The sequence below is a fragment of the Chlorocebus sabaeus genome, chromosome 22 (genome assembly GCF_047675955.1).
Source record: "Chlorocebus sabaeus isolate Y175 chromosome 22, mChlSab1.0.hap1, whole genome shotgun sequence".
In the NCBI taxonomy this organism is placed as follows: Eukaryota; Metazoa; Chordata; class Mammalia; order Primates; family Cercopithecidae; genus Chlorocebus; species Chlorocebus sabaeus.
In genome coordinates, this window is record NC_132925.1 from 82,604,044 (window position 1) to 82,630,875 (window position 26,832).

The following is a 26,832-nucleotide window of genomic DNA, read 5'->3' on the forward strand; positions in this document are numbered from 1 at the left end:
CGGTATAGTGCGGATCCAAACCAGGGTGTTATCTCCTGAAGATTAGACATGGCCATTTCCCCAGGTCTTATCTGAATAGCAAATAAGAGCCGGCCCTGGCTGCATCAACTCCTGGTCCACTACCTGCAGTAACATTCACATAGGCTGTAAGTTATTTGCTTACTTCAGGTTCGGAAAAAAAAAAAAAAAAAAAACCCGAGGTCTGCAACCACGTCTTTCCTGTGTTGCCATCTGAGAAAACTGACATCCAGAGTTGCCCAAAGCCACATGGCTACTGAAAGGCCCCATTTGATCCTGTTTTCTTACGACCTCCGGACTCTACTTCCCCTAAAGCTTAGCACCAGCTGTGGGTAACAGCAGAGTACTCGCACCTGCCCTGGGGGCTTTGATCTGGAACGACTTGTTTGTGCGTGCGCAGTGCAGGGTCTTCTTGCTGGGGGTCTCCGACCTGGACTGCGCGCGCCCCCTCGCGGTTACCGTGGAGAGCAGACGTCCGCTCTCCTTTTCCTCCGGGAAAAGAAACGGGAAGTGGCCGTGGGCCGTTGAATTCCGTGTAGTGACCAAGGTACGCACCGCCCAAGAACTATGGGATGGGCGTTCTGGGATTCCTGGGCGCAGGGTTGGGTCCGCCGCCCCAGGTTTTCTGTCGTCCGCCGCCCTGGGTCTCTCGGTTGTGCAGGAGGCCCCACGGCTGGATTTAGGAAGGCTATGTTGTTGGCGTCCTAGACAGGAAGAGTCTGGAGGATTCAGCTGAGTCTGGGGTCTTTCGTCCCAGGCAAAGTAGTCCCAGGTCAGGCGATTGGGGTCCGGTTTGAACCCCAGCTCTGTGATCCCGAGCAGACCTCCCCTCGCTGAGCCTCAGCTTCCCCATCTGTGAAGTGAGGATGATGACACCTACCCCATTGGAGCCAAGACTGCCAGGTAGCCTGACTGACATCCAGGCAGTCTTGTGGGGTCTCAGGGACTAAGGGCTTGCAGGTGGGTACCAGTTCTCCACACACTGCTACCTCCAAAGCCCGGGAAACCTTGCACCCTCAGCCCTCTGGGAGACTAGGGTCAGGGGTACAGTGACATTCTTTACCTTTAATGTCTTTATTAATACAGAAAACATACACTAATTTCTCACAATACCAAAATAAATTAGAATTTGGGCCGACTGCTTCTAACACTGTTCATTAAAATAGTATTTAGTTATTCCCTGCTCGAAATAATTCATGAAACAAATTACTTCCACCATCACTTTATCTTTTTTTTTTTATGTTTCGTGGGATAATTTGACCCCTAACAGAATCCAGTCCTTGTATTAAGGATTTTTCTTATCTGGCTAGGTTATAGTTAGAGTGGGAAAATATATTTGCATTTCATCAACAGCTTATTTTAAGGTGATTTTATCTGTTTAATTCTCAGCTTTGTTCCAAAGAGGGAGAGGTGGTGACAGTCTCTTGCCCACTGATATGTGCCAGACAGAGTGCCAGGCATGGGGGCAGAGATGAATCAGACGACAGCCACCTCTCACCACGAGGGGTGACTGAAAGTGTGACTGGACTACAGGCAATCCTGGCCTTGGCAGGTGAGACCAAGTGTTGTATTGAGGGAGGGTTTCCCTAGCTTGTCTTCTGGTCACCCCCACAGGTGAGTTCTACTGTGGCTTGGAGGAAACTGTGATCCATGGAGGACATGTGGGGCCTGGTCCCCTCATTTTAGCTCAGCTTCCAGGATAGAGAGGTCCACTCCCTGAAGCCTTACAGCTATTCTGAAGGGTTGGGATAAAAAGAGGAGGTGGAGGCTGGGCGCAATGGCTCATGCCTTTAATCCCAGCACTTTGGGAGGCTGAGGTGGGTGGATCACCTGGCGTCAGGAGTTCGAGACCAGCCTGGCCAACATGGTGAAACCCCGCCTCTACTAAAAATACAAAAAATTAGCCAGGCGGTGACGGGCACCTGTTATCCCAGTTGCTTGGGAGGCTGAGGCAGAAGAATCGCTTGAACCCGGGAGGTGGAGGTTGCAGTGAGCCGAGACCGTGGCATTGCACTCCAGCCTGGGCAGCAAGGGTGAAACTCCGTCTCAAACAAACAAACAAACAAACAACAACAACAACAACGAAAAAGGAGATGGGAGAAAGAATCAGTGGGAAAGACCAGAATGCAGAGAACGTTGCCAAATGCCAATTTACAACCTTAATTTCCTGACCAGATTTGACTCTTTGGTGTCTGTGGTTCTCCTCCCACTCACACATGTGCTGGTGGGCTTCCTTGAAGGGAAATAGGAGGGCCTCCTTGTCCCTGGTCCTGAGGGATGTCATTCTAAGCATGTTTTAGACTGGATGCTTAAGCCTTTTCCTTCTTGTGCCCTCCACACCGCTTCAGGAAAGCTTGTGCTCTCTCTGAATCCTGTAGCATGTTTACAGAGGCTGTCGGTTGCCAGATTCTGCAGTGAGCTGTGGATAGGAGGGAATTCAATAGTGGGGCTCTGCCTTCCCTGTCATGCAATCATATGGTGACATGAATAAAACCCAGGGAGAAACAGTTTCCTCTAACCAATGTTCTCTTTGAGGTTCTCCCTCTGTTGTAAGCTCTAAGTACTGCTCCTTTTCCTGGAGTCCAATTCCTGACTAAAGAAAGAGTACAGGCCGGGCACGGTGGCTCACGCCTGTAATCCCAGCACTTTGGGAGGCCGAGGCGGGTGGATCATGAGGTCAGGATATCGAGACCATCCTGGCTAACATGGTGAAACCCTGTCTCTATAAAAAATACAAAAAAAATACAAAAAAAAAAAAAAAAAAAAAAAAATTAGCCAGGCGCGGTGGCGGGCGCCTGTAGTCCCAACTCTTCAGGAGGCTGAGGCAGGAGAATGGCGTGAACCCAGGAGGCAGAGCTTGCAGTGAGCCAAGTTTGCACCACTGCACTCCAGCCTGGGTGACAGAGCGAGACTTTGTCTCAAAAACAAAAACAAAAACAAAAAAAGAAAGAGTACAAATGGGCCGGGCGTGGTGGCTCACGTCTGTAATCCCAGCACTTTGGGAGGCTGAGGCAGGCAGATTACCTGAGGTTAGGAGTTCAAGACCAGCCTGGCCAACATGGTGAAACCACATCTCACTAAAAATTAGCCAGGTGCAGTGTCGCGTGCCTGTAATCCCAGCTACTTGGGAGGCTGAGGCAGGAGAATCGCTTGAACCTGGGAGGCAGAGGTTGCAGTGAGCTGAGATTGCTTCACTCACTCTAGCCTGGGTGACAGAGTGAGACTTCGTCTCAAAAAAAAAAAAAAAAAAAAAAAAAGGAAAGAAAGAAAAGAAAGAGTACAAATGGCCAACAAATACATAGGAACATGATCTACCTCATTCGCAACCAGAGAAGTCAATTAAGATGGTGATAATACGATAATGAGCAGTTTGACAATTTTAAATGTGCATAATCCAGCAATTCTGATTCTAGAAATGTATAAAATCATTGAATCAATGTGTCAAGATAAGTGTGTTAGGGTATTTTTGAATCACTGATTCTAACAGATGTCCCTTAGTATGGGGTTGTTTAATAAGTTATAAAGCATGTATAGACTGGAATGCCACATAGATTAAGGAACTGGTCGCCTCATTGTTTCCTCCCTGTTTCACCAAAACCCATGTGGTCCTGGCCTCATCTCAGGCCCTGCCAGCCCTGACTCTCATGGCCAAACGCTGGACATCCCTGCTGTGGGGGCTGAGAACAACCCAGGGACAGGTACCAAGAATGTGAGGAAGGGTAGGGAGGCACTGAACCAGCAGCTCCAAAGGAGTGATGTGCTTCCCGAGGTCTATTCACAGAAGGCTACTCCAGAACAGCCTTCTGTGGATCCTAGCTATTCTGGTGTCTGAAGAGGGTATGGTAAACCTCACTGGGTCTGGCTGAATTCCTGAATTCCAGGCAATGAGGTTAAAAAAAAATTCTGCCCAGCGTCTGGGTCTTGAGGTGGATGCTGTTGTTTGGGGAACCCAGCACCCATTCTCCCTCTCCCTGGCAATAATGTCAGTGTTCCTTTGGGCAACGACTGTTTCATACTTCCAGCCCCTGAAGTTCAGGTGAGGCTGGCTCTACTCCTCGGTTCTAGATGTAGCTACTTCCAAGCAAATCCCCAGGACTTCTGCTAGCATTACTAAGACGAGTTCTCTTCCTCCACTTAAGCCCTCCAAGGACATGTGGGCAAGGTGGTGGGGACACAAGCCACAAGGAAAAGTGCAGGAATCCTGTGTTAGTAGTGGCTGAGCTTAGGCCAGGCCAGACAAGGAGAGGGAGGGGATTCTGGGCCCTGGAAGGAGAGTCATATAGAGGAGGCTGCCATGTTGAATGGACGGAGATGACAATTTCTAAGGTTTCCTGAGGCAAAAAGACCAAGATAAGGCCGGGGTTGGGGGGAGATCTGTGCAGCAGGAGCCAGGTGGTAAAGACAGAGTAGAAGAGAAGGCCAGTATGGATTTTATTCTAAATGGCCTTTGCATAAAAGCTACCATAGAACAGTTTTATTTATTGATTTTATTTTTATTAATCCTCCTCCGAACACAGAACACATAATTTTACTGTTTTTTTGTTGGTGGTGGTGGTGGTGGTAGGTTTGTTTGTTTCTTTTCAGAGACAGGGTCTTACTCTGTCACTCAGGCTTCAGTGCGGTGGCAGGATCATAGCTCACTGCTCCCTCTAACTCCTGAACTCAAGCGATCCTCTAGGATTGGCCTCTGCACTCAGCCTAGAGTTTTAATTAGGATAAGTCAGTAGTCTGATTTGTGTTTTTGGAAGATCACTTTGGATCCAGGGTGGAGAAATGTATCGGACACGGGGACAAAGTCAGAAGTAGAAAAAGCCCTTAGGAAGAGGAGGTGGTGTTCTTGAGGAAGGGGGTAGTGGAGAGGGACAAAGTGTGAGAGTTTAGGTGCTCAGATACAAGGCAAAGGGCTGGGAGGAGTGTGGTGAAACGCTGGATAGCTTGGGCTACTCCACTTCTCTGAGCCTCAGTTTCCTCTTCCAAACAGAAATAATATCCACTTCATGAGGGTATGTTTGACAAGTGTAGTAGCTTAGAGTATTGTTTTTAGTCAGGTCTAGATTTGGATCTCAGGTCTGGCAGGTAACAGCTGTGTGATCTTATGAGAGTCAGTTAATGATAGATTGTAGCCTTTATGGAGCACTTGTTATGTTTCAACCAACAGAACTCTCCCCAGACTAGGATACTTATTCTAGCTTCCAGGGGGGTTGGGCGGGGACAAAAGGGGGTGGTGGTGAGGAAGTACTGTGGAGACAGCAAGGCTTTTGTCCAAAGTCCTACTAGTAAATGCGGAGCAGGATTTCTCTATCACGTTCCCCTAATTTTTCTGCGCCTAAAACTGGGATAACAATAATACACTTCCCTGTGTGGTTGGGAGCATACAGAAAGGGGTCTGGCACATAGCAGGTGTTTATTAAATTATTATTAAAATTATTATTATTACATTCTTTGTGTTTTCCTCAGGTTTTGCATAGAGTGAGCATCACTTGGACAAATCCTTTAGATTAAAAAAAAGATCTAAGTCAGGGGGAAAAAACTGCAGCTGCCAGAATCTCAGCGGGGGCTTGGGGCGTGACCAGAGGGGCGTGGTCTACGGGGGCAGGGCCACGACTGGAGGGCCAGGCTGTGGGGGTGGGGCCAGCACACGAGGACTGAGGACGGGGGCGGGGCCCGGAGAAAGGGGCGGGGCCCTGACTGGCGACGCATGCCCAGTGCGGTCCCCTTCACTGCCGCCGCAGCCGCGGCCACCGCCCACTCGGGGCTGGCCAGCGGCGGGCGGCCGGGGCGCAGAGAAGGGCCTGGCTGGGCGAGCGCACGGCCATGGCCCCGTGGCTGCAGCTCTGCTCCGTCTTCTTTACGGTCAACGCCTGCCTCAACGGCTCGCAGTTAGCTGTGGCCGCTGGCGGGTCCGGCCGCGCGCGGGGCGCCGACACCTGTGGCTGGAGGGTAAGGCGAGGGCGGTGGGTTTCTTGCCGTCGCCAACTCGCGGGGGACGCAGCGCGCACAGGTGTTCGCGGGGAGGCGAGCCCGCGCCAACCTGTCTGCTCTTCGCGGGGTCCGCGGCCGGCCCGGGTCCCACTCCTCCCGCGCATCCTCCTGGTTTCCCTCCCGGGGCGCGTGTCCTCCGGCCCTGGTCGGGATGAAAGCGGCTGCCCGACCCCGGCTTTGTGTTGCTAATGAGGTGCGGCCGCCGGCCGGGGTCCCATTCAGAGGGCGGGCGTGAGGGGCGGTGGGGCTGGGCCGGGCTCCCCATTCTTTGTTCTTGGCCCGGGACTTCCTTTGCCCCAGGGCTGCGTGTCCCGGGCTGGGATCCCCGGAGCCACCTGGACCGGGTTGCGCTTTGGGGAGGGAAGGGGGTATTCTCTCGGACTTCCAGTCCACAACTTCGCCAAGGCCCGGGACCGGAGAGGGGACCTGGAGCACCGGGGAGGGATGCGCCCCGCTCTCCTGGTAGCTTTGCTTTTCCTCGCCTGGGGCCGTCACCCCACTCCTACCCCTCCTCTGACTCCGGGACCTCCTGAGAAACTTCGCCTCTCGGTTCAGCCCTTCGTCTTTTGAAGGTCTCGCGGCTGATATCCTGCTTCCCTGCTTCGAGTTGCGGATATTTTTCCCCCAAAGGGCCGCGTGGGTGTCACCTGGGTGAGGTGCCTGAGATGAGACTGGAGAGGTGCCCAGACTTTCGCCGTGTGCGTTGAGCCGTCTCACTGGAACAGAGCGCTCCTTTGACACTGTCTGTGCGCAGGTCATTGCCATCCCCCTCTCAGCTTCCCAGCTCCCTACCTGGGCTTCTGGCCTTGGGCGGCCCCAGAACCCGGAGATTATGTCCGTCTGCCCCGAGTCTCCCAGGGTGGGCCCGGCGTCAGGGAACTCATGGCCTTAAGCCTTGTGCAGAAAACGCAGGCTTTGCACTCAGGCAGCAGGGACATGACCTTGGCTCTGCTCCTGGGGAGCCATGAGCCTCAATTTCTTCATATGAAAAATTGGATGAAATGAGAATTTCCTTAGTGCTGCTGGGCTGAGGGATAGGTATGGAGTGGTTATGCTTAGGCCAACGTTGACCTCTTCTGGATGGGTCTAAACAGCCTCAGCACAGTCAAAACCTAGGACATAACACTCCGTTAGGCACACAGGCTGGTGCCTCCAAGCTCACTTGCCCCACAGTCCAAGAAATGTGGTGCAGAAAACCAGGTGTGAGCCAGACAGCTGGGATGTCTTCAGACTCAACAGCTAAGCTATGGAGACAGCTATGACCCCTGTTCTGCCTCCGCCCCCGCCCCCTCCCCCGCCCCCTTAGGCTCTGTCATTCCTTCCTAGTTGAGTAAAGCATCACATTTTCTTACTGTGTTCCATTTTAGTAAAACATCACTGCTCTTGTTTTATTGTTTAAAAAAATTTTAGTAGCTAGCAAGTTTCCTCAAGGCTAATCTCATGTTGACTTATGTATGGATCCTACTAGAATTTTGGATTTAGACTCCTGTTGGCTTTTGAATGACTACAGTATCATCACAGGCGTTTTATTCTGAGTGTTCATGTGATGACATAGGTAAATCAGTCCGATTTGCTGTTTTGCTGCAGTAGCCAAGGTGGCTTCTTAGGCCACTGTCCAAAACTCATGAAGTTTTAATGCTGTGGGGTATGGTAGTGCTCCGACGGAGCCAGGCTGGTGATTTTCTTCTACCTGTGCGAGTGTGTTCTCCTCTCCCAAACCTGCACCCTCATAGGATGGTGGCTCTGTCCCAGTCACCTCACACTCATGCTGACCTTTTCTCCACCACAACCCCTAGCTGGGGGTGACTTTTCTCAGCTGCTCCTGCCTTGGCCCCACCAATCCTTTCCTTGGGTCATCTTCTTTCCTCTCCTGGAAGATCATAGAGACCTCTGGGCCATGTTCCAGTTTCCAGGCTCATCCATGCTGATACATGGTTCCTTCTTTCCTGGATTTGCTGCTTGGTGCATTTCATGGACCCAGTTTCCCCACATGCTTTGCATTCCCACCCTTTCCAGCCTCACCCCCTGCCCCTCCCATCCTGTTCCTAACTCCGGATAGATGCCCTCTGTGCTTCCAAGACATGCTTTTCCCTCCTCCCAGGATGCCTTTTCCTCCCTTGAGAATTCCTTGCCTAGCTTAAGACTCAGTTCAGGTGGTGCCCCCTCAGGGAAGCCCTCCTGAATGCCATGCCCCTTCCTTTGCCTTCTCATGCAGGTCCTTGCACTTTGGTATCACCAGACCATTTTGTCAGTATTTGTTCACTTCTATGTCTTCAGACTAGTTTCTTTAGCCAGGCACTGAACCTCATCTTAGTGGCCTCAAAGCCCTGTAAATATTGGCTGAACCAAATTAGACCCTGCTGCCTTCCTCCTAAATCCTGTATTTCTTGATAGATTTTAAGAAGTAGAGGCAAAGATCAGGGCATCAAGGTCCATTGTCTTTGCAGCAGGCCTTTGCACATGCTGTTCCTGCCTGTGTTCCTTCACTTTACACCTCCATAGCTTCCCTTCTCAGCCCTAGCATCACTTCTGCAAAAAATTGTCCCTGTCCACACCTCCCTAGGTCATGTCTTCTAGAAGTTGTTCTGTCAGGGAGTCAGCTAGAAATTACTGGTACACAGTGACTAGAGTATTTGATTCATGTTTGGGTCCCCTACCAAATAATAGGTACTTAGTCCGTAGATGTTGGCCTCAGCTCTAAGGTTGCTTGCAGTGGGGCTATAGGAACATAAAAGAATAAGGGTGGACTATATGTGATGCAAATCAGAGGAGGCTTCCTGTGGGCCTGGGCAATATTCAGAACCTGAGAGGGGGCAGCAAGGTGCAGCACCAAGTCCTGAGAGACCGAATTTGGGTGCGGAGCAGAGCTGAGCAAATGACCCTGTTGATCTCCGGGGAACATTTGTTTCAGGAACCCTTGCCCTTGCAGGAATGTGTATTTTTGCAGGACTTGCAAGGTGACTGCAGCCAGCTAACTCTCTGCAGCCCTGCTAACAGACCCTTCGGGCTGCTCCCAGAGGAGCCAGGGGCTGGCCTGGTTTAAGTGGTCAGGTTTCACAACCTCCCCATTATTAGTGGAGCAATTAAGAGGCTGATACCATCTTGAACAGAGGTCAGTGTTTTAGAAATGAGTTGTGGGCACACTTCCTCAACTACTTAAAAAAAAAAAATTCTGTTAGGGTCCTTGCCAGGTAAGGTTGCTGTTTGAGTAATAAATACTGTGTTCGCAAAGAAGTAATGATTTGTAAAACCTCCAGAGGGACCGCCATCCTCATTTACACTGGCTCTTGCTTCTAGAGAGTGGAATGGTTTTGTGTGCAACCAGAAGCAGGTTTGGTTCGCAACTTTAATTGTGTCAGTCACTTGTACTGAAGTTCTCCCTCCCCTTGTCTTGCTGGTCTAGAAGCCTTTTTATGGAACAAGGAGTTAGGAATCTACTCCCACAGGTTTTTATTTAATGGCTTTTCCTGCAGTGGGGGAGGAGGGAACATTTCTTGCCTCCTTACCTAAATGGGGTACACCTTCTCTGGTCTATTATCCCTGGAACACAATTCCTACTCCCCCTGCAAAAAAAAAACACTACTTCTTCAGGAATTCGGGAAGGCAGGATGCTGGCATCATCTTTACAATGAAATGCAAGTTTCCCATTTAAGGCAAATACTTCATTGCAAAAGGTAGGAAGGAATAGGGTGGTACTTGGAAAAGAGAAGTTCCAGCTGGTTAAAATTTAGGTTCCTGATAAAAGTCCAATCCAAGAATTATCCTTGGCTGTGGGCCCAGGCATGTTTATTTGATTCTGAATTGGATGCATTTTCATTCACTTGCAGCTCATGGCTCCCAAGCCCACATCTGGTCTGCCTATCCTGTGGCCATGCCGTCCATGTTATAGATGCTCTTGTGTCTGTTACAGAATTCTTGGTTAAAAAATTACTCAGCCCTGGCTGATACATTTTTTAGAGAGATGTTTTTATAAGCAGTGCAAAGCTTTCTTCCAGCCTGTTTGCCTAGTTAATTGGGAACTCTTCTGGCCCATGTCCATCTTTCTTGAGCAGCCCTCCCTTCTCTCCCCACCCCCACCCATCCACCCAACCCCAAGCCCCTGCAGTGCCTGGGGTATTGTGCTAGTTATTAACTTGGGCATATAGCTCGGTGACCAGGAGACCAGCAGTTACTTTTTCTCCAAGTGACACCCAGGGCCTTCCAGTATCAGAATTGCCTCAGGAGCTTGTTAAAATGCAGATTGAAAGCTAATGGGATCAGAGTGAGAGTGAGGTGGAGCCCAGGAATTGGCATTTTAACAAGTTCTTCTGAGGATACTCCTGCTGTAACCAGGATGAGACCTATTTTTTTTAGAGGACAGGGGTTCCACAATCCAGAGAAGGGGAGAAGACACATTCTAAACATTTAAAATCAGTTTGGCTTTAAATTATGTCACTGGCCTTAGAGAGGAATGTGAAGACTTTCTCAGAGCCCCGACCAATACAAGGGGTCAGGCTGGATGGGGACTGTGAGGACTGGGGGGGGGGGCGGGGGAGCTAGTTTGGGTGGGTGCCTCTGGCCTGGGACTGATGAGGAGGCCTGGAGGGAAGGGGACTTCACACTTCCCCTGGGTTCCTCCCTAGAACAGCTGGGTTTGTCTGAAAACAGTCTCAGGAAGGAGTAGCACAGGATCCAAATCAGATTCTCGGCAGTTCAAATCTTACAACTTCCCAACAAAGGAAAGAACTGCTAATGCTTTTAAGTATTTTTCATGCTTCATTTGGCCTAAAACATGTTTTTTTTTTTCTTTCTTTCTTTCTTTTTTTAAAAAGCTTTCAAGGCTTTTTCCTCCTCTGTCCCTGAACTTTTTATATACTGTGCCCCAGCAGATGTCTGCTCCTGCTGGGGCTACCCCATCAACAATTTCACTGTCCTCCTTCATTCCCCGCTGCCTCTTTATTTATTTATTTATTTTGAGATGGAGTTTCGCTCTGGTGTCCAGGCCAGAGTGCAGTGGCGCGATCTCAGCTCACTGCAATCTCTGCCTCCCGGGTTCAAGCGATTCTCCTGCCTCCGCCTCTGGAGTGGTTGGGATTACAGGTGTCTACCACCACACCCAGCTAATTTTTGTACTTTTAGTAGAGATGGGATTTCACCGTGTTGGCCAGGCTGGTCTCGAACTCTTGATCTCAGATGATCTGTCCACCTTGGCCTCCCAAAATGCTGGAATTATAAGCGTGAGCCACCGTGCCTGGCCCCCCACTGCCTCTTCAGTCTGCTTCTGATGGACTGGTTTTTAGGCTTCTAGAAGCTTGAGCCTCCACCCTTGATTTGTAAGAATGTGGGGTGAGGAGGGGGCTCAGGTATCCCCAGGAGCTTGACAGGTTGAGAGGTGCAGTGGCATTAGAGCAGACGTCTCTCTTGCCACCCTGCCCTGGTCGCCAGACCTTTTCCATTTCCCATCTGCCCCCAAATTTGGAGCGCTCCTGCCCTCAGTCAGCCGGTGGGCTGTCTGAGCTGGAGCTACAGGCCCCATCTCCAGCCAGCCAGACTTGCCCAGCCAGTGGGAAGCATTGTCCTCCTGGGCAGTGTTTGTCTTGGCTGCTTGGATGTTCTGAATGGGCCTGACACACGATTAGGTGACTGATGGCCTCCGAAACACATTGTCTCCTCCGGGGCCCACAGCCTTTGAAGCTCTTCCCGGTGGGAAGTAAAGAGACTATTTGCTCTATTAAAATGCCTTGGTATTTCCTCTGTTTAACCACAGGCCACTTCCCCTCTGCCACTCTAAACCCGGCAGGGCCACCGACTGATTGAAAAGACACAAGCCCTCAAGTGATCACATCCTATTGAAACAGATAGTCTTACTGCAGATTAAAGCTAGGGCCAGTCTTGAAGAAACAAATCCAACGGGGGAATCTTTGAGATGGCTCCTTATCTTGCTCAGAATGTAGTCTGTTGAACAGAATTCACACTTGAAATCCTGAATGCATAAATGTAAATGTGTCTTTTTTTTTTTTTTTTAAAGAAGAGATATCGACATTGTAAATTAAGTCAGTGTGTGTTTTATCTATATATGGCAGGTTAAAGCAATCCAATCAACAATTTCTCGTTGTGTGAGTTGGAAACCCTTTGGTGTCTGGGAAGGGCATGATGTCTGTTCATAGAAAACCACACCCTGATGCTTTCTCTATTTGCAGATTCTATCTGTTCAGTCATATGCTGAGAAGTCCAAGTAAGAAAGAAGTCTGTAGCTTAAATAATACCAAGAATATCTCTGGGGAGACTCCTTCATCCTTTCCCAAACAATATATTAAAAGAAGGTTTTTAATTAATAACACCAGGCAGGAAACTAAAAATTGAACAATTTAAAAAATTACCTACATAACAAAAACTCCATTTGTACCCTATTTTTGTGAAGTGGCCTAAAAAAGGAATAGCTATTTCTACTAGAGACTGTTAACGTTGATGTTTGCAACTCCATTGTTCAAGTATCCATGATAAAAATGGATTCCCTTTTCTTTGGTTCCTTGTTTGGAAATGTTGGGGGAAGGTGGATGTAGCTAATTAAGGCTACAACATTTAAAGGGGGGATTTAATAGATACCAGCTGTCCTCAACAAATCACTGGGTGGACGACAAAATAAAGATGTGATGTGAACACACATGTAATTCTCTTCTAAAACGGAAATGGGCTCATAAATTTTCTGATTTAATAGTATAAATGAAAACTACCTCTACTGTGCTTGTTTAAGAAGCATTTGTTTTATGGTAAAAGTAATGCTAAAATGTCTTATTTGCATATGGCTGGCACCTTAAGACTTGAAAGGGCAGTAGATGGCAAGTATTATTGGAAGCTTAGTAAATTGTAATTTTATTGTACCTTTCTTCATTAAAACCTGATCTAATAGACATTAATCATGAGGCTTTTCATTAAAACTACTGCATGGTAGGGAAGCATGCTTGAACATACCAGAAAAGCCATATAAAATTCAAGTATCAACTTTGAAAAGGGAATGGAAATTGGTAGCATTAATTAAAATGTTTGGATGGATATTTACATTTCACACATTAAATGAATACTTCATATGAATCCTTTTGAAATCATGAGGGATTAGGCCTTAAATACAACTTTTTTTCAGATGTAAAAAGTACTTTATTACCTTCAAAACTAGGAGTTTTTCTGAGTGTTCTGTTTGGTAAGTTTTGTAGATCTTTTCCCCCCATTGAATAGTAACCCTTTAAAAAATCCTGGCGGTGTCCCCAGACTTCTGTGCTGCAATGGACTGTTTTACTCGAGAGTGGGAGGGTTAATGGGATGAAGGGAGGGCTTCCTTGGAATGAAGAGGTGTGTTTTCCTGAGATAGGCCATATGGTTTAGAAATCCTTTCCCTGTGATTTTATTCTGTCCGGGTGATTTCTGGTTTCTCCTCTCCCGGAATGGCCCCCTTTTATCTGAGGAAAATGCAATGCAGTACAGACCAAATGTAGCAGCAGTCCGCCGCCTGAGCGTGGTCCCTGTTGAGTGACGGTTTATGGCCCCTTCCTCTGGAGTGTGCACATTTGCTGTGGGTGGAGCACAGGTACTCACACGGTTAGGATTTATTGTAACTGCTCAGCATCTGAAGCTCAAAAAGACTTATTTGGAGTGAGGAGGCAGGAGACACTTTTTTGAGCAGCCACCCTGTGTTAAGTTGTGGGACTAGTCCCCCATCCACAGTGGCTGCCTGTCTGGGCCAGGAGAAAGACAAAGGAGTAGGGGCCTGGATAACAGGGAAGTTCAGGAAGGATTCTGGGGCCACAGTACCAAGCCCTCTCAGTCCTCTCTCCACACTTCCCTGCTCATTCCAGAGAAACCTGAACGGGCTTCTGCTGCTCCTCAGCCTAGAACTGCCTCTGTGAAAAGCAGTTTGTTGACATTCAACTGCCTGAGGCCTTGCTTGAGGCCGTCTTAGAACTCTGGCTTTTTAGCCCATGTCTCAGTTGGTTCCCAGTAACTCTGGCTTCTTGCTCTGCCTCAGTTTCCCCTGCTTTAGAGGAGGCCTCCTTTTCTCTGTGAGGCTTCTCCATACCACTCCCTAGCTTTCCCTTGTGCCACAAAGCCTGGCCAACCCCATCATCCCTCCGGATTTCGTGAGAACGTGTCCAAACATTGCAGTGATGCATTGAGGAACAAACAAATTTGATGTGTTTATAAAGAAGAAATTGAATTTGAGTGGTTCGTGGGAGGCTTAGATGAAGAAGACAGGTCTTACCAAAGGGACTTTGAGCAGGGCCTGACCAGTGAGTGGACCTGGGCGCTGGGGGGACAGTTGGGGCAGAAAGTAAGATGTGGGCAAAGCTGGAGAAGGGTGGTAGGGGGATGGTAAGGTTGAAGATGTAGGTACTAGATAACAGGGCACCTTGAAGTCTGCCTGTGTGTGTTCTGTCAGGAGTGGTGAGGCTTGGAAGATTTCTCCAACAGGTGAACGGTTTGATAAGTTCACCTAAGTGAACGGAGGTGACACTCAGTGGCCATTCATTGGGTGAATATTGGTGCGTTCTGTGTGTTAGATCTGATTTCTAGAGCTTAGATTTTATTTCCAGAGACAGGGTCTCTGTCACCCAGGCTGGAGTGCAGCAGTGGCGTGATCATAGCTTATTGCAGTCTTAAACTCCTGGGCTTAGGCAATTGTCCTACCTCGGGTTCCTGAGTAGCTAGGACTACACGCACGTGCCACCAAGCCTGGCTAATTTTTTACACTTTTTGTAGCGATGGGGTTTTATTATGTTGCCCAGGCTGGTCTTGAATTCCTGGCCTCAAGCGATCTGCCCACCTGGGTTTACAGGCATGAGCCACCATGCCTAGCCAGAGCTTAGATTTTAGTAGGTGAGACAAACAGGATAATGAAATATCAGACCTGACCATGCTGTTTACAATAGCAACTTGCTGCTCACTCTGTCCTCTTTTCTTCACTTTTTCTTTGCAGAAGTTTTCACCATGGGACATACATAGTATTTTCTTTGTCCATCCTTTTTCCCCATTGCAGTGTCAGCTCCATGTGGGCGGGGCCTTTACCTATTTTGTTCCCTTCTGCATCATGAGAACAGTGCCTGGCACATAGCAGGTTCTCCATACGTGTTTCTTGAATGACTAAGCACTCTATGGGAAATTAAAATGAGGCAATAAGAGCAATGGGTTTTTGTAAGTAGACACTCTCCAATGGCCTCTCTGAGAAGGTGACATGTCAGTCAAGCAACTATAATAAAAGTTCCTCTGGGCAGGGAGTGGTGGCTCACGCCTGTAATCCCAGCATTTTGGGAGGCCAAGGCGGGCGGATGACCTGAGGTCAGGAGTTTGAGACCAGCCTGGCCAACATGGTGAAACCCCATCTCTATTAAAAATACATAAATTATTATGTAATTTTAATAATCACCTGGGTATGGTGATGTGCACCTGTAGTCCTAGCTACTCAGGAGACTGAAGCTGGAGAATCACTTGAACCCAGGAGGTGGAGGTTGCAGTGAGCCGAGATGGTGCCATTGTACTCTAGCCTGGGCAACACAGCGAGACTCCGTCTGAAAAAAAAAAAATTCCTCCAAAATTGTTTTCTTAACATTGGCTAATCATGTGGCAGTTAGTGCTGAGAGTAGCATAAAAAATATGCTTAATTTATTCATTCACACCACAGTTCTTGGCACTCCAGCCAGGGGCCACATACTGGTTAGAGGCTGGGCTTCAAGCCAGCTTCCCATTCATGACAGGGAGAGTGTGGGCTGGTGTTTTGTGGGAGCCACACCTGGCCGTGTCTGTTGCTTGAGGGGGTTGCTTGGACTGTCCACTTTACCCTGCACTGTGGATGAGAAAAATGTGAAAAGTTACTGCTAAGCCCCGACTAAGCATCCTGGTTTTGGACTTTCTGAAACGACGTGAACGGAACAAATCTCACTCTCTGGCAGCAGCCCTCAGTTTGTATGAAACTTTGTCTTTTTCACAGGGGTGCAGGTCTCGTTTTTTGTTTGCTTCTTTCCCCTCTGGTGGTGAATGCATTTCATTTTCTGAAGCCACTTGAAGGTCTGTCCATAATCAGAGGTGCTCTTTGCCTTCTTTCCGGGGCTGCGGATTTGCTGGCCAGCTGTGGAAATGAGTTTTTGCCCAGCTTTGATTTTCATGCCTTGCCTCCCTGTGGGAGGAACTAGATATTTCTGATCTTACCTCTGCTCATATTCAGATCCAGCCAAGCAATCAGTGACTTCCCGGGCTTTTTTGTGGGAGACTGTGGGAAAAGTCCTGGTTGGCTGGCTATGAATTAATGAAATCCTTAGAAGGCTTCACTAAAGATAGCTCCTGTGGCTTACAAAAAAAATGGCATTGCCTTTTTAATTTGAGAAGGAGGTCATGGAGTTTTACCAAAATTAAGCAGAAAAAATGTAACATCTGGTTGTGCTGGTGGAAGACTGCTTCAGGGCCTCTGGAGCTATGAGTTCCCAGTGCCGGCATGCCCAAGGTGACTGTCACTGGCCTCTATAGTGCTGCTGTGGACAGGCCGCCTCTCATTGTTCTCCTCCCTCGGTTTTGAAGTCATTGAGAGACAAATTCTACCTCCCACATCTTTTCACTTGAGCACATTTCCTATCTACTGAGCTTGCTTCTTTTACTTAAAGGGTCACACATTTTAAAATGTACAGAGTTTCGAGTTGGTTAAGACTAGTGTAATCATTGCTTTTATCTCATTAAAAAAGGATGGGAGTGGATAATGGGGGAGAATTTGGGCAGCAGACCAGGGAACTTTTAAAGAGTATTAAAAAGTTTTTAAATTAGTAGGAATTCTGATAAGAGGAGAATGGTAAATTGCTGGAGAAGAGTTTTAGGGAAAGGCATACAGGAGATTTTAAATGGATCTATGACGTGTGTGTGTGTGTGTGTATATATAAATAAATTTTTTTTTTTTTTTTTGAGACAAGGTCTCATTCTGTCACCCAGGCTGGAGTGCAGTCATGCAATTATAGCTCATTGCAGCCTTGAACTCCTGGGCTCCAGCAATCGTCCTGGCCCAGTCTCCTGAGTAGCTGGGACCACAGGCATGTGCTGCCAAGCTTGGCAATTTTTTTACATTTTTTTTTTTGTTAAGATGGAGTCTCACTGTGTTACTCAGGCTAATCTCAAGCTCCTGGCCTCAAGCCGTCCTCTTGCCTTGGCCTCCCAAAGTGCTGGGATTACAAACATGAGCCACCATGCCCTGCCTAGGGCATACATTTTCTGAAATGATACAGGAAGATGAAGTTGTTGCTATCCCAACCCCCTAAGCAGGCAGCTAGTCACCTGTACAAAATACAGGTATAGATAATGTATAAAATGTATATATAAATGTATATAGTGTGTAAAATGTATATATGTGATGTATAAAATACAGTCACCTGTATATTAGAGTCCCTTAAAGCCCCACATGGGGATTCCCCATTATTGTGCTCTTTCTCCCATCCTTTGTATTCTGAAAATTTTCAAACCTGTAGAAGAATTGAAATAACAGTAAAATGAACACCCATTTCCCCTTTGTCTAGAGTTACCAGTTGGTAACATTTTGCTACACTTACCTCACTTGTCCTTTTAATGTCATTCATAATTTCTGCATCACATTCTAGGGGGCAGACAAGGGTCACTCATTGCTTTCTGATGTCCTGTCTCTTTAGCCTCCTTTAATACAGAACAGTTCCTCTACCTATTTTTTGGTCCTTTATAGCCTACACATTCTGAAGAGTCAAGGCCACTGTGTACACAATTTGGATTTTTTATTGTTTCCTTATGAATAGGGTCAAATATTTTGACAAGACCCCTCTAAAGGTGATATTGTGACTTTGTTGGATTTTAGGTATCAACTGGTAACAAATGTGGATGCAGTTTTAGCAATAAGAAAAATTTGTTTTTTCTGTGCGCAATTGTTGTATTTAGAGATCTATGCTAATGATAGTACCCAGTTTAGTCTTGTGTTATTTGTCTTTTTAAAAATGCAGTGTTTCACATTAAGCCTTCCCTTTTACTTTATTGAGAGTCTAAGGAAAGTGCAGGATGTCATTTGTGCTATCCTGTAATAAACTCTTTCCTTAAAGATTATTTAAAATCAACCATGCTCTCTCAAAATTAGGAGTGCTGTTTCTCAAGAATGCTCAAGGCTTTTGCTATTCACATGGGCTTGTTGCAGTTATAGATGTGTCGCCCTCAGAGACTGGGAATGAGTTCCTATTAAAGACCACTGTTTGGCCGGGGCAGGTTTACGGTTGACTGCTTCCTCACACCAAAATTCAGCCATTTCTTTCCTTTGTGCTAAAAAAACCTTGAACTTTATTTCCAGTAAAGGCTACTTCACTCAAAGCATATCCTCCAAGTTAGTTTCTAGCCTTTTAGTCCTGTGATTGCATGTTACCTACATTATTTTATTAGAGTCCCTTACAGACGGTTTCATTAGTTTAACTTGAATTATTATCTTCTACCTAATTACATGGCTTTTCTTTCTTTCATTTTACTCCACTCCAGATTTAAGGGCCAAGACATGTAAAGTTAATATTGGTCATTTTTCAGAGTAAGTTAAAATGTCAAAAAGTGACAAGTTGTTATTCTTACAGGGTACCAGGGAAACAACAGAGACAAAACCTCCATCTTTTATTCATAAGTCCAGAGAGACTACGAGGGCGCAGGCAGGCCTGTGTGCCCGGCGTTTGTTCAGCTTTCAGGACTGGGCCTCCTCCCCTGCTGGCCATGAAATGTCATGCCGAGATGTAATAGTGGGACATTCAGCATCCAGAGAATGGTCCGCAGAGATTCAACTTTGCTTTTCATTTTCTTTTCTGGCACCGAGTCCACAGTCCCCTCTGTGGCCTGACAGTGAAAGGCCAGAAAGCAGCAATTTAGATGCTGGCAGAAATGGTGTGCAGCCTCTGCCCAGCGGGCCGGAGCTCCTGGGCTGGAATGCATGCTGGACACAAAGGTCGGGTGAGGGTATGCTTTGGTGGGGGGCAGGGGGCAGCTTGCCTTTGCCTGGTCTCGTTTGCTCTGGTCACAGCCGAGAGAGTTCTCATTTCTATGGCTATGCTACCTTTAGTTTTGTAGAAGAGGGAGTGCAAGGTGCTTTTGATTTCAGAAATTGCTCAGGGTTAACCATTTTTGTGTAGAGGGAGGCACTGGGGGCACAGTGCCGAGGCTGCGCAGCTCCCCAGGCTCTGACATTTCCTTTGGATGAAGAAAACATAGACAGCATTTGCTAAACAAGCCTAGACTTTGATTTAGAGCAGTGGTTTTTGATTGGGGGAATTTGGGGAATTTCTTTCTTTCTTTCTTTCTTTTTTTTTTTTTTTTGAGACAGGGTCTCTATCAACCAATCTTGAGTGCAATGGCGTGATCACAGCTTACTGCAGCCTTAACCTTGATTTGGGGAATTTCTGGAGACATTTTTGGTTGTCACAGCTAGGGTAGGCTGCTACTGGCAGTCAATGAGAAGGGCTCAGGGATGCTGCTAAACATCCTGAAATGCACAAGTCAGCCCTCCATGACAAAGAATTACCTGGCCCAAAATGTAGATAGCGCTGAGACTGAGAAACCCTGATTTAGGGGTCCCATCTTAGTATTTTGATTTCTCAGCCCTCTTAGCCTCATAACACTTTTCAGCTTCCTATCTGTTTAACAGAAGCTGCTGGTTCTATAAATCTGCACTCAGGATGAATTTCCATGAAACTCTCCAAGACATATGATTAAACTATTGTGGTGCTCCTTGAAGATATGCCCTGAATGCAACTACTATTTTAAATGCAAAAGACAATTTTTTGCCATAATTTGATCAAAGTAGCATAACCTGTGCCTCTGTTTTTGTTACTCACTGATGGTCTGTGGATAACATTACATTTTTTCAGCATGAAACCCAACACTTCAAATCCCTAAAGCAGTCTCAAATTTATGGTTAATAAAAGCATTTATTGTACTGGATGTCATCTGTTATATCACTCTGGGGCTAGAAACTGGCAAGCAGTGGACAGGAAATATTTTCGTTTCAAATCGCTTCAATCTTATGGTCTAGGGGCAAAAGTGTCTGATTTCAGGAAAGCCGCAGTGAATAGCATAGTAATGAATGCATTTTTAGTTGATTAAGCAGGCATTCTCTCCCTTTCAAACAATCTTCCCTCTTTGGCTTGGAGGGGCTAAATAAACATGTGATATTAAATGATAGCATTTCTTGTGTTGGCCGTGCCTTTTCTTTGATCATCTTAAACTTTTCAAAGTGTTTTCCAGGAATCCTCAGCATAGCAGGAACAAGCCAGAAGAGAATGGCTAAACTCAAGTTTTGCCCCCCCTTTGTAATTGTTTACTTTCTGAGCGGAGGAGGTTTTCTGAGAAGATGCTGATTCTTCTGAATTCCTCTTTAAAAATGGAATTTGGTACCTCACCTTTGGGATCATGAATTTAGAAGGAAAAAATATTTTGAGTTTTTGTTTGTTTGTTTTCAAAAAGTCTGCAATTTTATTGTAATTTGAGTCCCTATCTCTCACATCCATCAAGTAAATAGGGTGAGGAGAGTTCCATCCAGAGGAAATCTGGTGAGGTGATGACATATCCAGGACAGTGTACCTTTCGTCCTGGCAGCCCAGTGCCTTTGAACATGTTATCTAAGTCATCACTTCCCAGCAAGCCTCGGAGGTAGATGATTATTTCTGATGTGGTTTCCTTTTTTCCAGATGAGGATTCCATGGCACAAAGAGCCAGGAAGGGATTAAGATGAGAGTCCATGTGACTCGGAGAGGCCTCTCTCTGCCAGAAACCGGAGCTGCAGAGTTCTTACCCTGCCCGTGCCCCCAGCAGTCAGACTTGCCCTGCCTTCCAAGCACCCTGTCTCAGATGGATGGCTGCCATGTGCAACAAAGCAACTAATGGGGGGTGGAAAGAGAGCGAGACTAGACAGCACTTTGGAGATAATTAAATTAAACTCAGATTAGGCAATTACCCCAAAGATTCCCAAACCTGGCCGAACACCAGAATCACCTGAGGAGCATTCTTGGCGTGGGGGGAGATTCCGGGCCTCACCCCAGACCTGCTTAAGTGGGATTTCCAGGGGAAGGCCAGGAATCTGAGTTTTTAAAAAAGCTGCCAGATTAGTGATTGCCAGGGTTTTGGAGGGATGGAGGGAGGGCTTGACTACAAAGGGGCAGTACAAGGGAAGTTTTTGGGATGATGGGACTGTTCTGTATATTGATTATAGCGGTGGATACATACATATATATGCATATACCTTGTGGACCTATACACCAAAAACTATCAATTGTACTGTGTGTAAATGAAAATAAATATGCTGACCAGGTGAACCTGAGTTATCTAGGTGTCAGTTGAGGTGGCCTGTGGTGCCTGGTGACAACTGGGAGTAGTTGCCCAGCTGTGAGAGAGTGTCACCTGTTATTGCAGAGGCAGGCGTGGGCAGGTGCTGAGCTCTTTAGCCCAGTGCTATCCAACAGAACTTTCTGTGACAAAAAATGTTCTTTCCAGCACCGTTCAATTCAGTAACCATCAACCACTTTTGGCTACTGAGTACCTGAAATGTGGTTGGCACAACTAAGGAACTGAATTTTTATTTTATTTTATTTTATTTATTTTATTTTTTGAGATGGAGTCTCGCTCTGTCGCCCAGGCTAGAGTGCAGTGGCCGGATCTCAGCTCACTGCAAGCTCCGCCTCCCGGGTTTATGCCATTCTTCTGCCTCAGCCTCCCCAGTAGCTCGGACTACAGGCACCCGCCACCTCGCCTGGCTAGTTTTTTTTTTGTAGTTTTTAGTAGAGATGGGGTTTCACTGTGTTAGCCAGGATGGTCTCGATCTCCTGACCTGGTGATCCGCCCATCTCGGCGTCCCAAAGTGCTGGGATTACAGGCTTGAGCCACCACGCCCGGCTGAATTTTTAATTTTACTTAAACTTAATTTAAATTTAAATCACCACACGTGGCTAGAGGCTACCCTATTGGACAGCTCACCCTCAAAGGTAGACATGGTGGTATCATGGAGCTTTGGCTCTGTGCAGGATGCACACCGTGGTGCTTTATGCTTGCAGGACAATAGTAAGTCATCCCAAACATAGGGTAAAATGGAAAATTGACAGGACTTACCAATATGGGTGAGTAAGTACAGAGAAGAAGGAACCTTAGGAGGAAGACTGACCTGAGATCTGCCCAGGCAGAGGACAATCCTGCTGAGTGAAGGAGTCTGCCTTTTTTTTTTTTTTTTTTTTTTTTGAGATGGAGTTTCACTCTTATCCTCCAGGCTGGAGTGTAATGGCATGATTTCAGCTCACTTCAACTTCTACCTCCTGGGTTCAAGCGATTCTCCTGCCTCAGCCTCCCAAGTAGCTGGGATGACGGACAAGTGCCACCACGCCCAGCTAATTTTTGTATTTTTAGTAGAGGCGGGGTTTCACCACGTCGGCCAGGCTGGTCTCTAACTCCTGACCTCAGATGATCCACCCGCCTTGGCCTCCCTAAGTGCTAAGACTACAGGCGTGAGCCACCATGCCTGGCCAGGAATCTGCTTTTTCTTTTCCAAAGATAGCACCATCTTTGGCCCACTTCTTTCCCCAACCTTTCAACCTTGTTCATTTTAAAAGGTGCAGAGGTTAGTTGGGATGCTCTTGAATTATGCTCCCATTCTTCTGCAGTGATAGGATATACGGGAAGCCATCCGAGGGGCCAGGTGAGCCCAGTGCAAAGAAGTGAGGGTGTTCTGGGCTTCACTGGGCCCACCTGCCTCCCTAGACAGAGTGTGATGAAGAACCTGTGTGAGCATATTGTATTCCTTTTTGGGGAAGGAGAGCATATAAAAAAGGCAATTAGGCATAAACTTCCTGCTTTATGCTTTGAGCATATGACCTTTACCTTGGCTTGTGTTCAGACGCTCCTAAACCCACCTCCTCTACCCCCATTGATTTATGTTATCTTAGTGTTACTTTTCCAAATGTGTTATAAAAGAATGAGATTCAGGGAGTGTGGACTTTTATTAGTACAAACCAAATGGTGGCAGAAAGAATGTTCCAATTTTTAAACGTATGTGTTCTTAAATAAATTTGCTAAATGGGTAACAAAAAATTTTGTGAGCTATGGGCTTATAACTGGAGGTTTTGTTAATCTGATTTAAAAATAGGACTGACTTGAAAGCGTAAAAGGGGGGAGGTGGCTTTAAAATTAGTGAGTCTTCTTTTCTTTTTTCTTTCTTTTTGTTTTTTTTGAGATAGAGCCTCGCTCTGTTGCCCAGGCTGGAGTGCAGTGGTGCCATCTTGGCTCACTGCAACCTCCGCCTTCTGGGTTCAAGTGATTCTCCTGCCTCAGCCTCCTTAGTAGCTGAGATTACAGGCGCATGCCACCACGCCCAGCAAATTTTTGTATTTTTAGTAGAGACAGGATTTCACCATGTGGGTCAGGCTGGTCTCGAACTCCTGACCTAGTGATCTGCCCCCCCCCCCCCCCCGCCAGCCTCCCAAAGTGCTGGGATTACAGGTGTGAGCCACCATGCCTGACATTCTTTATTTTTTATATGAAAACTTGACTTCCTTAGATCAGGAAGAAAACATTCTGGATGGATCATAGCATCTCTAAAGAGAGTTTCCTTGTGTTGCCTTTACAAATTGGTTACTTCAACCTTATAAGAAAAATGAAGTTTACTGAGTATTAAGCTCCATTACATACTGATTCTTCTACCCTTGAACACACAAACAGATCTTGTTGCATAGCTGCTATAATCACTGTACGTGTTTTATTTATTTATGGTTATTTTTTACTTACGTTTGTTTTCCAAAGATATTTCCATGTATTGATGTAGTCCACAGACAGGTCACTTTTAGTAGCCATATGATATGTTCATGTTGTAAGCTCCCCTCCCCTTTTTGCCAGTCCTCACCCCACATTTGATGAGGCATTTGGGTTGTTTTCAAGTTATGACTGTTACAAAGCTGCTATGAACATCTTCATACAGATGGGTTTCCTGCCCATCTCCCTTGATGTTTTGGTTTATTTCCTTGGCATTTATTCCCCAAAGTGAAATTACTGGGTCAAAGGATTTGTGGCTCTCATTACATACATGTTTACCAGCTTGTCCTGTATAATGACTGAACCAGTTTACTGGGAGGCATTGTGTTTTGAGAAAAGAATAGGTTTGTTTCACGAATCTCAGCCCTACCATTTGCTACCATTTATTTAGACCTTGGGCAAATTTTTCCCTGAGGCTATTTCTTCATCTGTAAAATGTGTTATTAATAGTTCATCTCCCGGGGTTGTTGGTTGTTTTAGGATGTAAGCAAGATACTGTTTTTAAAACATCCAGCTCTGTGCCTGGCCACATGGTAACTGCTTTAGTGGCTGGCTGCAGTCTTTTTATCAGCAGTATACATGTACTCGTTCATCTCCATCCTAATAATATTGATGTTTATCGGCCAGGTGGGTCAAGCCTATGGTCCTATCACTTTGGGAGGCCAAGGTGGACGAATCACCTGAGGTCAGGAGTTTGAGACCAGCTTGACCAATGTGGTGAAACTCTGTCTCTACTAAAAATACACACACACACACAAAGAAAAATTAGCCGGGCATGGTGGGCAGGCACCTGTAATCCCAGCTGCTCAGGAAGCTGAGGCAGGATAATTGCTTGAACCCAGGAGGCATAGGTTGCAGTGAGTCAAGATTGCGCCACTGCACTCCAGTCTATGCAACAGAGACTCCATCTCAAAAAAAAACCTCTCACACACACACGAAATATTGTTTATAATTTTTTTTTCTTTCTTTTTTTTTCTTTTGAGATGGCGTCTCACTCTGTTGCCCAGGCTAGAATGCAATGGCATAATCTTGGCTCACCGCAACCTCTGCCTCCTGGGTTCAAGTGATTCTCCTGCTTCAGCCTCCCGAGTAGCTGGGATTATAGGCATGCACCATCACGTTCAGCTAATTTTGTATATTTAGTAGAGATGGGGTTTCTCCATGTTGATCAGACTGGTCTCGAACTCCCAACCGCAGGTTATCTGCCTGCCTTGGCCTTCCAAAGTGCTGGGATTATAGGCATGAGCCACCGCACCCAGCCCCATTTATAATTTTTCTTTGCCTTTGTTATTTTGGTGATGGCTTATACTTGTTTGATTTTGGATTTATTAGAGGACTAAATCTTTCATCTGGTGATTTACCTTCTGAGTATGTTTTAGTGCCTTTAAGTCTAGTAATATTAAAGCTAGGTGTGGGCGAAATGTTGCTTAGTAGAGAGTGTTAGGGAAGATGTTTTAAGTGAATAAATAAGAATTTAAAATAATTATTGATTAGTAAGTCTAAGAATTATTGATTAGTGAGTCTTCCTGACTTACCAGCATATTATGAAAATAATTGAATCTGAATATTATCATGGAAATTCTATTTGTACTGCCAATTTGGTCAGCAAACCTTTGTTCCTTTGTGTGTATGTGTGTGTGTGTGCGCGCGCGTGTGCGTGCGTGAGAAGAGTATGTGTGTGTGCGCACATGCGTGAGAGAGTATGTGTGTGTGTGTGTGTGCGCGCGCGTGTTCTTTCCCCAAAGCTTTTGGATTGATCACACATTACCCATAAAGAGAATATATATTAACTGTGTTTTATTGAAGTTTTTAAAAAATCCTATTCTTGGGCTAGAAACCACCCTGGTTAGGTTGTCACATTGAGGTCACTGCGACGTGTGTGATGAGAGCATTTCAGGCTGACTGCTTGTGACTATGGACAGGGCAGGTGACCCATATGACTGTCAATTTCCTTACTACCTGTAAAATGGGACAGTTAGACTAGAATTATTCTTAAGATTTTAACTATTATTTTGATTGAGGTGATTTGAACCTTTAATTCGGAGGGTGTAATTGTCCTGTCCTACCCACTGCATGTCCTTATTGAGTTGCCCACCTCTTTTGCCACCTAGACTCTTGCCCCTTGCACCTGGGTGTCTGTTTTTCATCACACTTGGGAAATAACACCCAACCTATGGCCATTGTTGCAGATCTTTCTCTAATACAAGAAAAGCATTTGTCCTACATATAGTTTTTATTTTTTAAATTGAGACACAGCTTTATTTTTGCAAAATGTGGCCTGTCGGCTCTGCGGGTCACTTTTGATGAGCCTGTGTTGCTTGCATACATGGAGGGTGCCCACGTTTCCACCTGCCTCCATCCTTCACATGTCATGTGTGCTCACCCAGCTCATCCACATGGCCAAAGACCCAGTGCATCTCCCAATTTTTAACATCAACACTATTGTTAATGATTGATTACAACCCATTTAGTCTTCTGGGCCAGGAGCTTTTAGGGCCCAATCAATCACTGAATCCATAAACAAGGGGACCGCCTCAGACTCCCTGGGAGCTTTGAATCACACTGGGGTGTTGACAGTCCCAGAGGCCTTTCTGTCAGCCACTGTCTGGGTTGGAGAGGATTTGGGTACTGTGCTAGGTGTTGGCGAGGGCAGAAGAAAGGCAGCCACAGATATAGAAATTGTTTGTTTGACAGTTGATCTGCATATGGGTAATTGCAGAACTGAGTCGTTGATTTTTTACCCTCTTTACTCCCATTTACACCAAGCTGTCTTCTTCAGAATAGTGATACACACATACACACACCTACATCTTCCTTACCTATTTTTAAAAATGACTCCTTCCTGGGAACCCCAACATGAAGCAGATAAGAGTGCAGCAGCTCTGTTTGAAGACAGTGGGGAGAAGGACCCTGACTGAGCCCCGCCCCACCCACAGGTCCTTGCCCCTCACACAGGCATTGCTGTTCTGTGGGTTTCCCTCTCAGTCCAAGAACACTTATCCTGAGTGATTGTCCACCTGCCCTGGTTGAAGTGGCATTGCTTTAGCAAGT

At 46.4% G+C, this 26,832-nt stretch overlaps 1 protein-coding gene across 1 annotated transcript in view; it reads left to right on the plus strand.

The window, feature by feature from the left end:
• Nucleotides 1-5,753: 5,753 nt before the first annotated feature.
• IL17RD (interleukin 17 receptor D) overlaps nucleotides 5,754-26,832 on the plus strand; it is a 74,829-nt gene continuing 53,750 nt past the window's right edge. Inside the window, exon 1 of the mRNA XM_007984687.3 lies at nucleotides 5,754-5,958. Coding sequence (XP_007982878.2) covers nucleotides 5,833-5,958 — 126 coding nt within the window. The 5' untranslated portion in view covers nucleotides 5,754-5,832. The remainder of the gene's footprint in view (nucleotides 5,959-26,832) is intronic.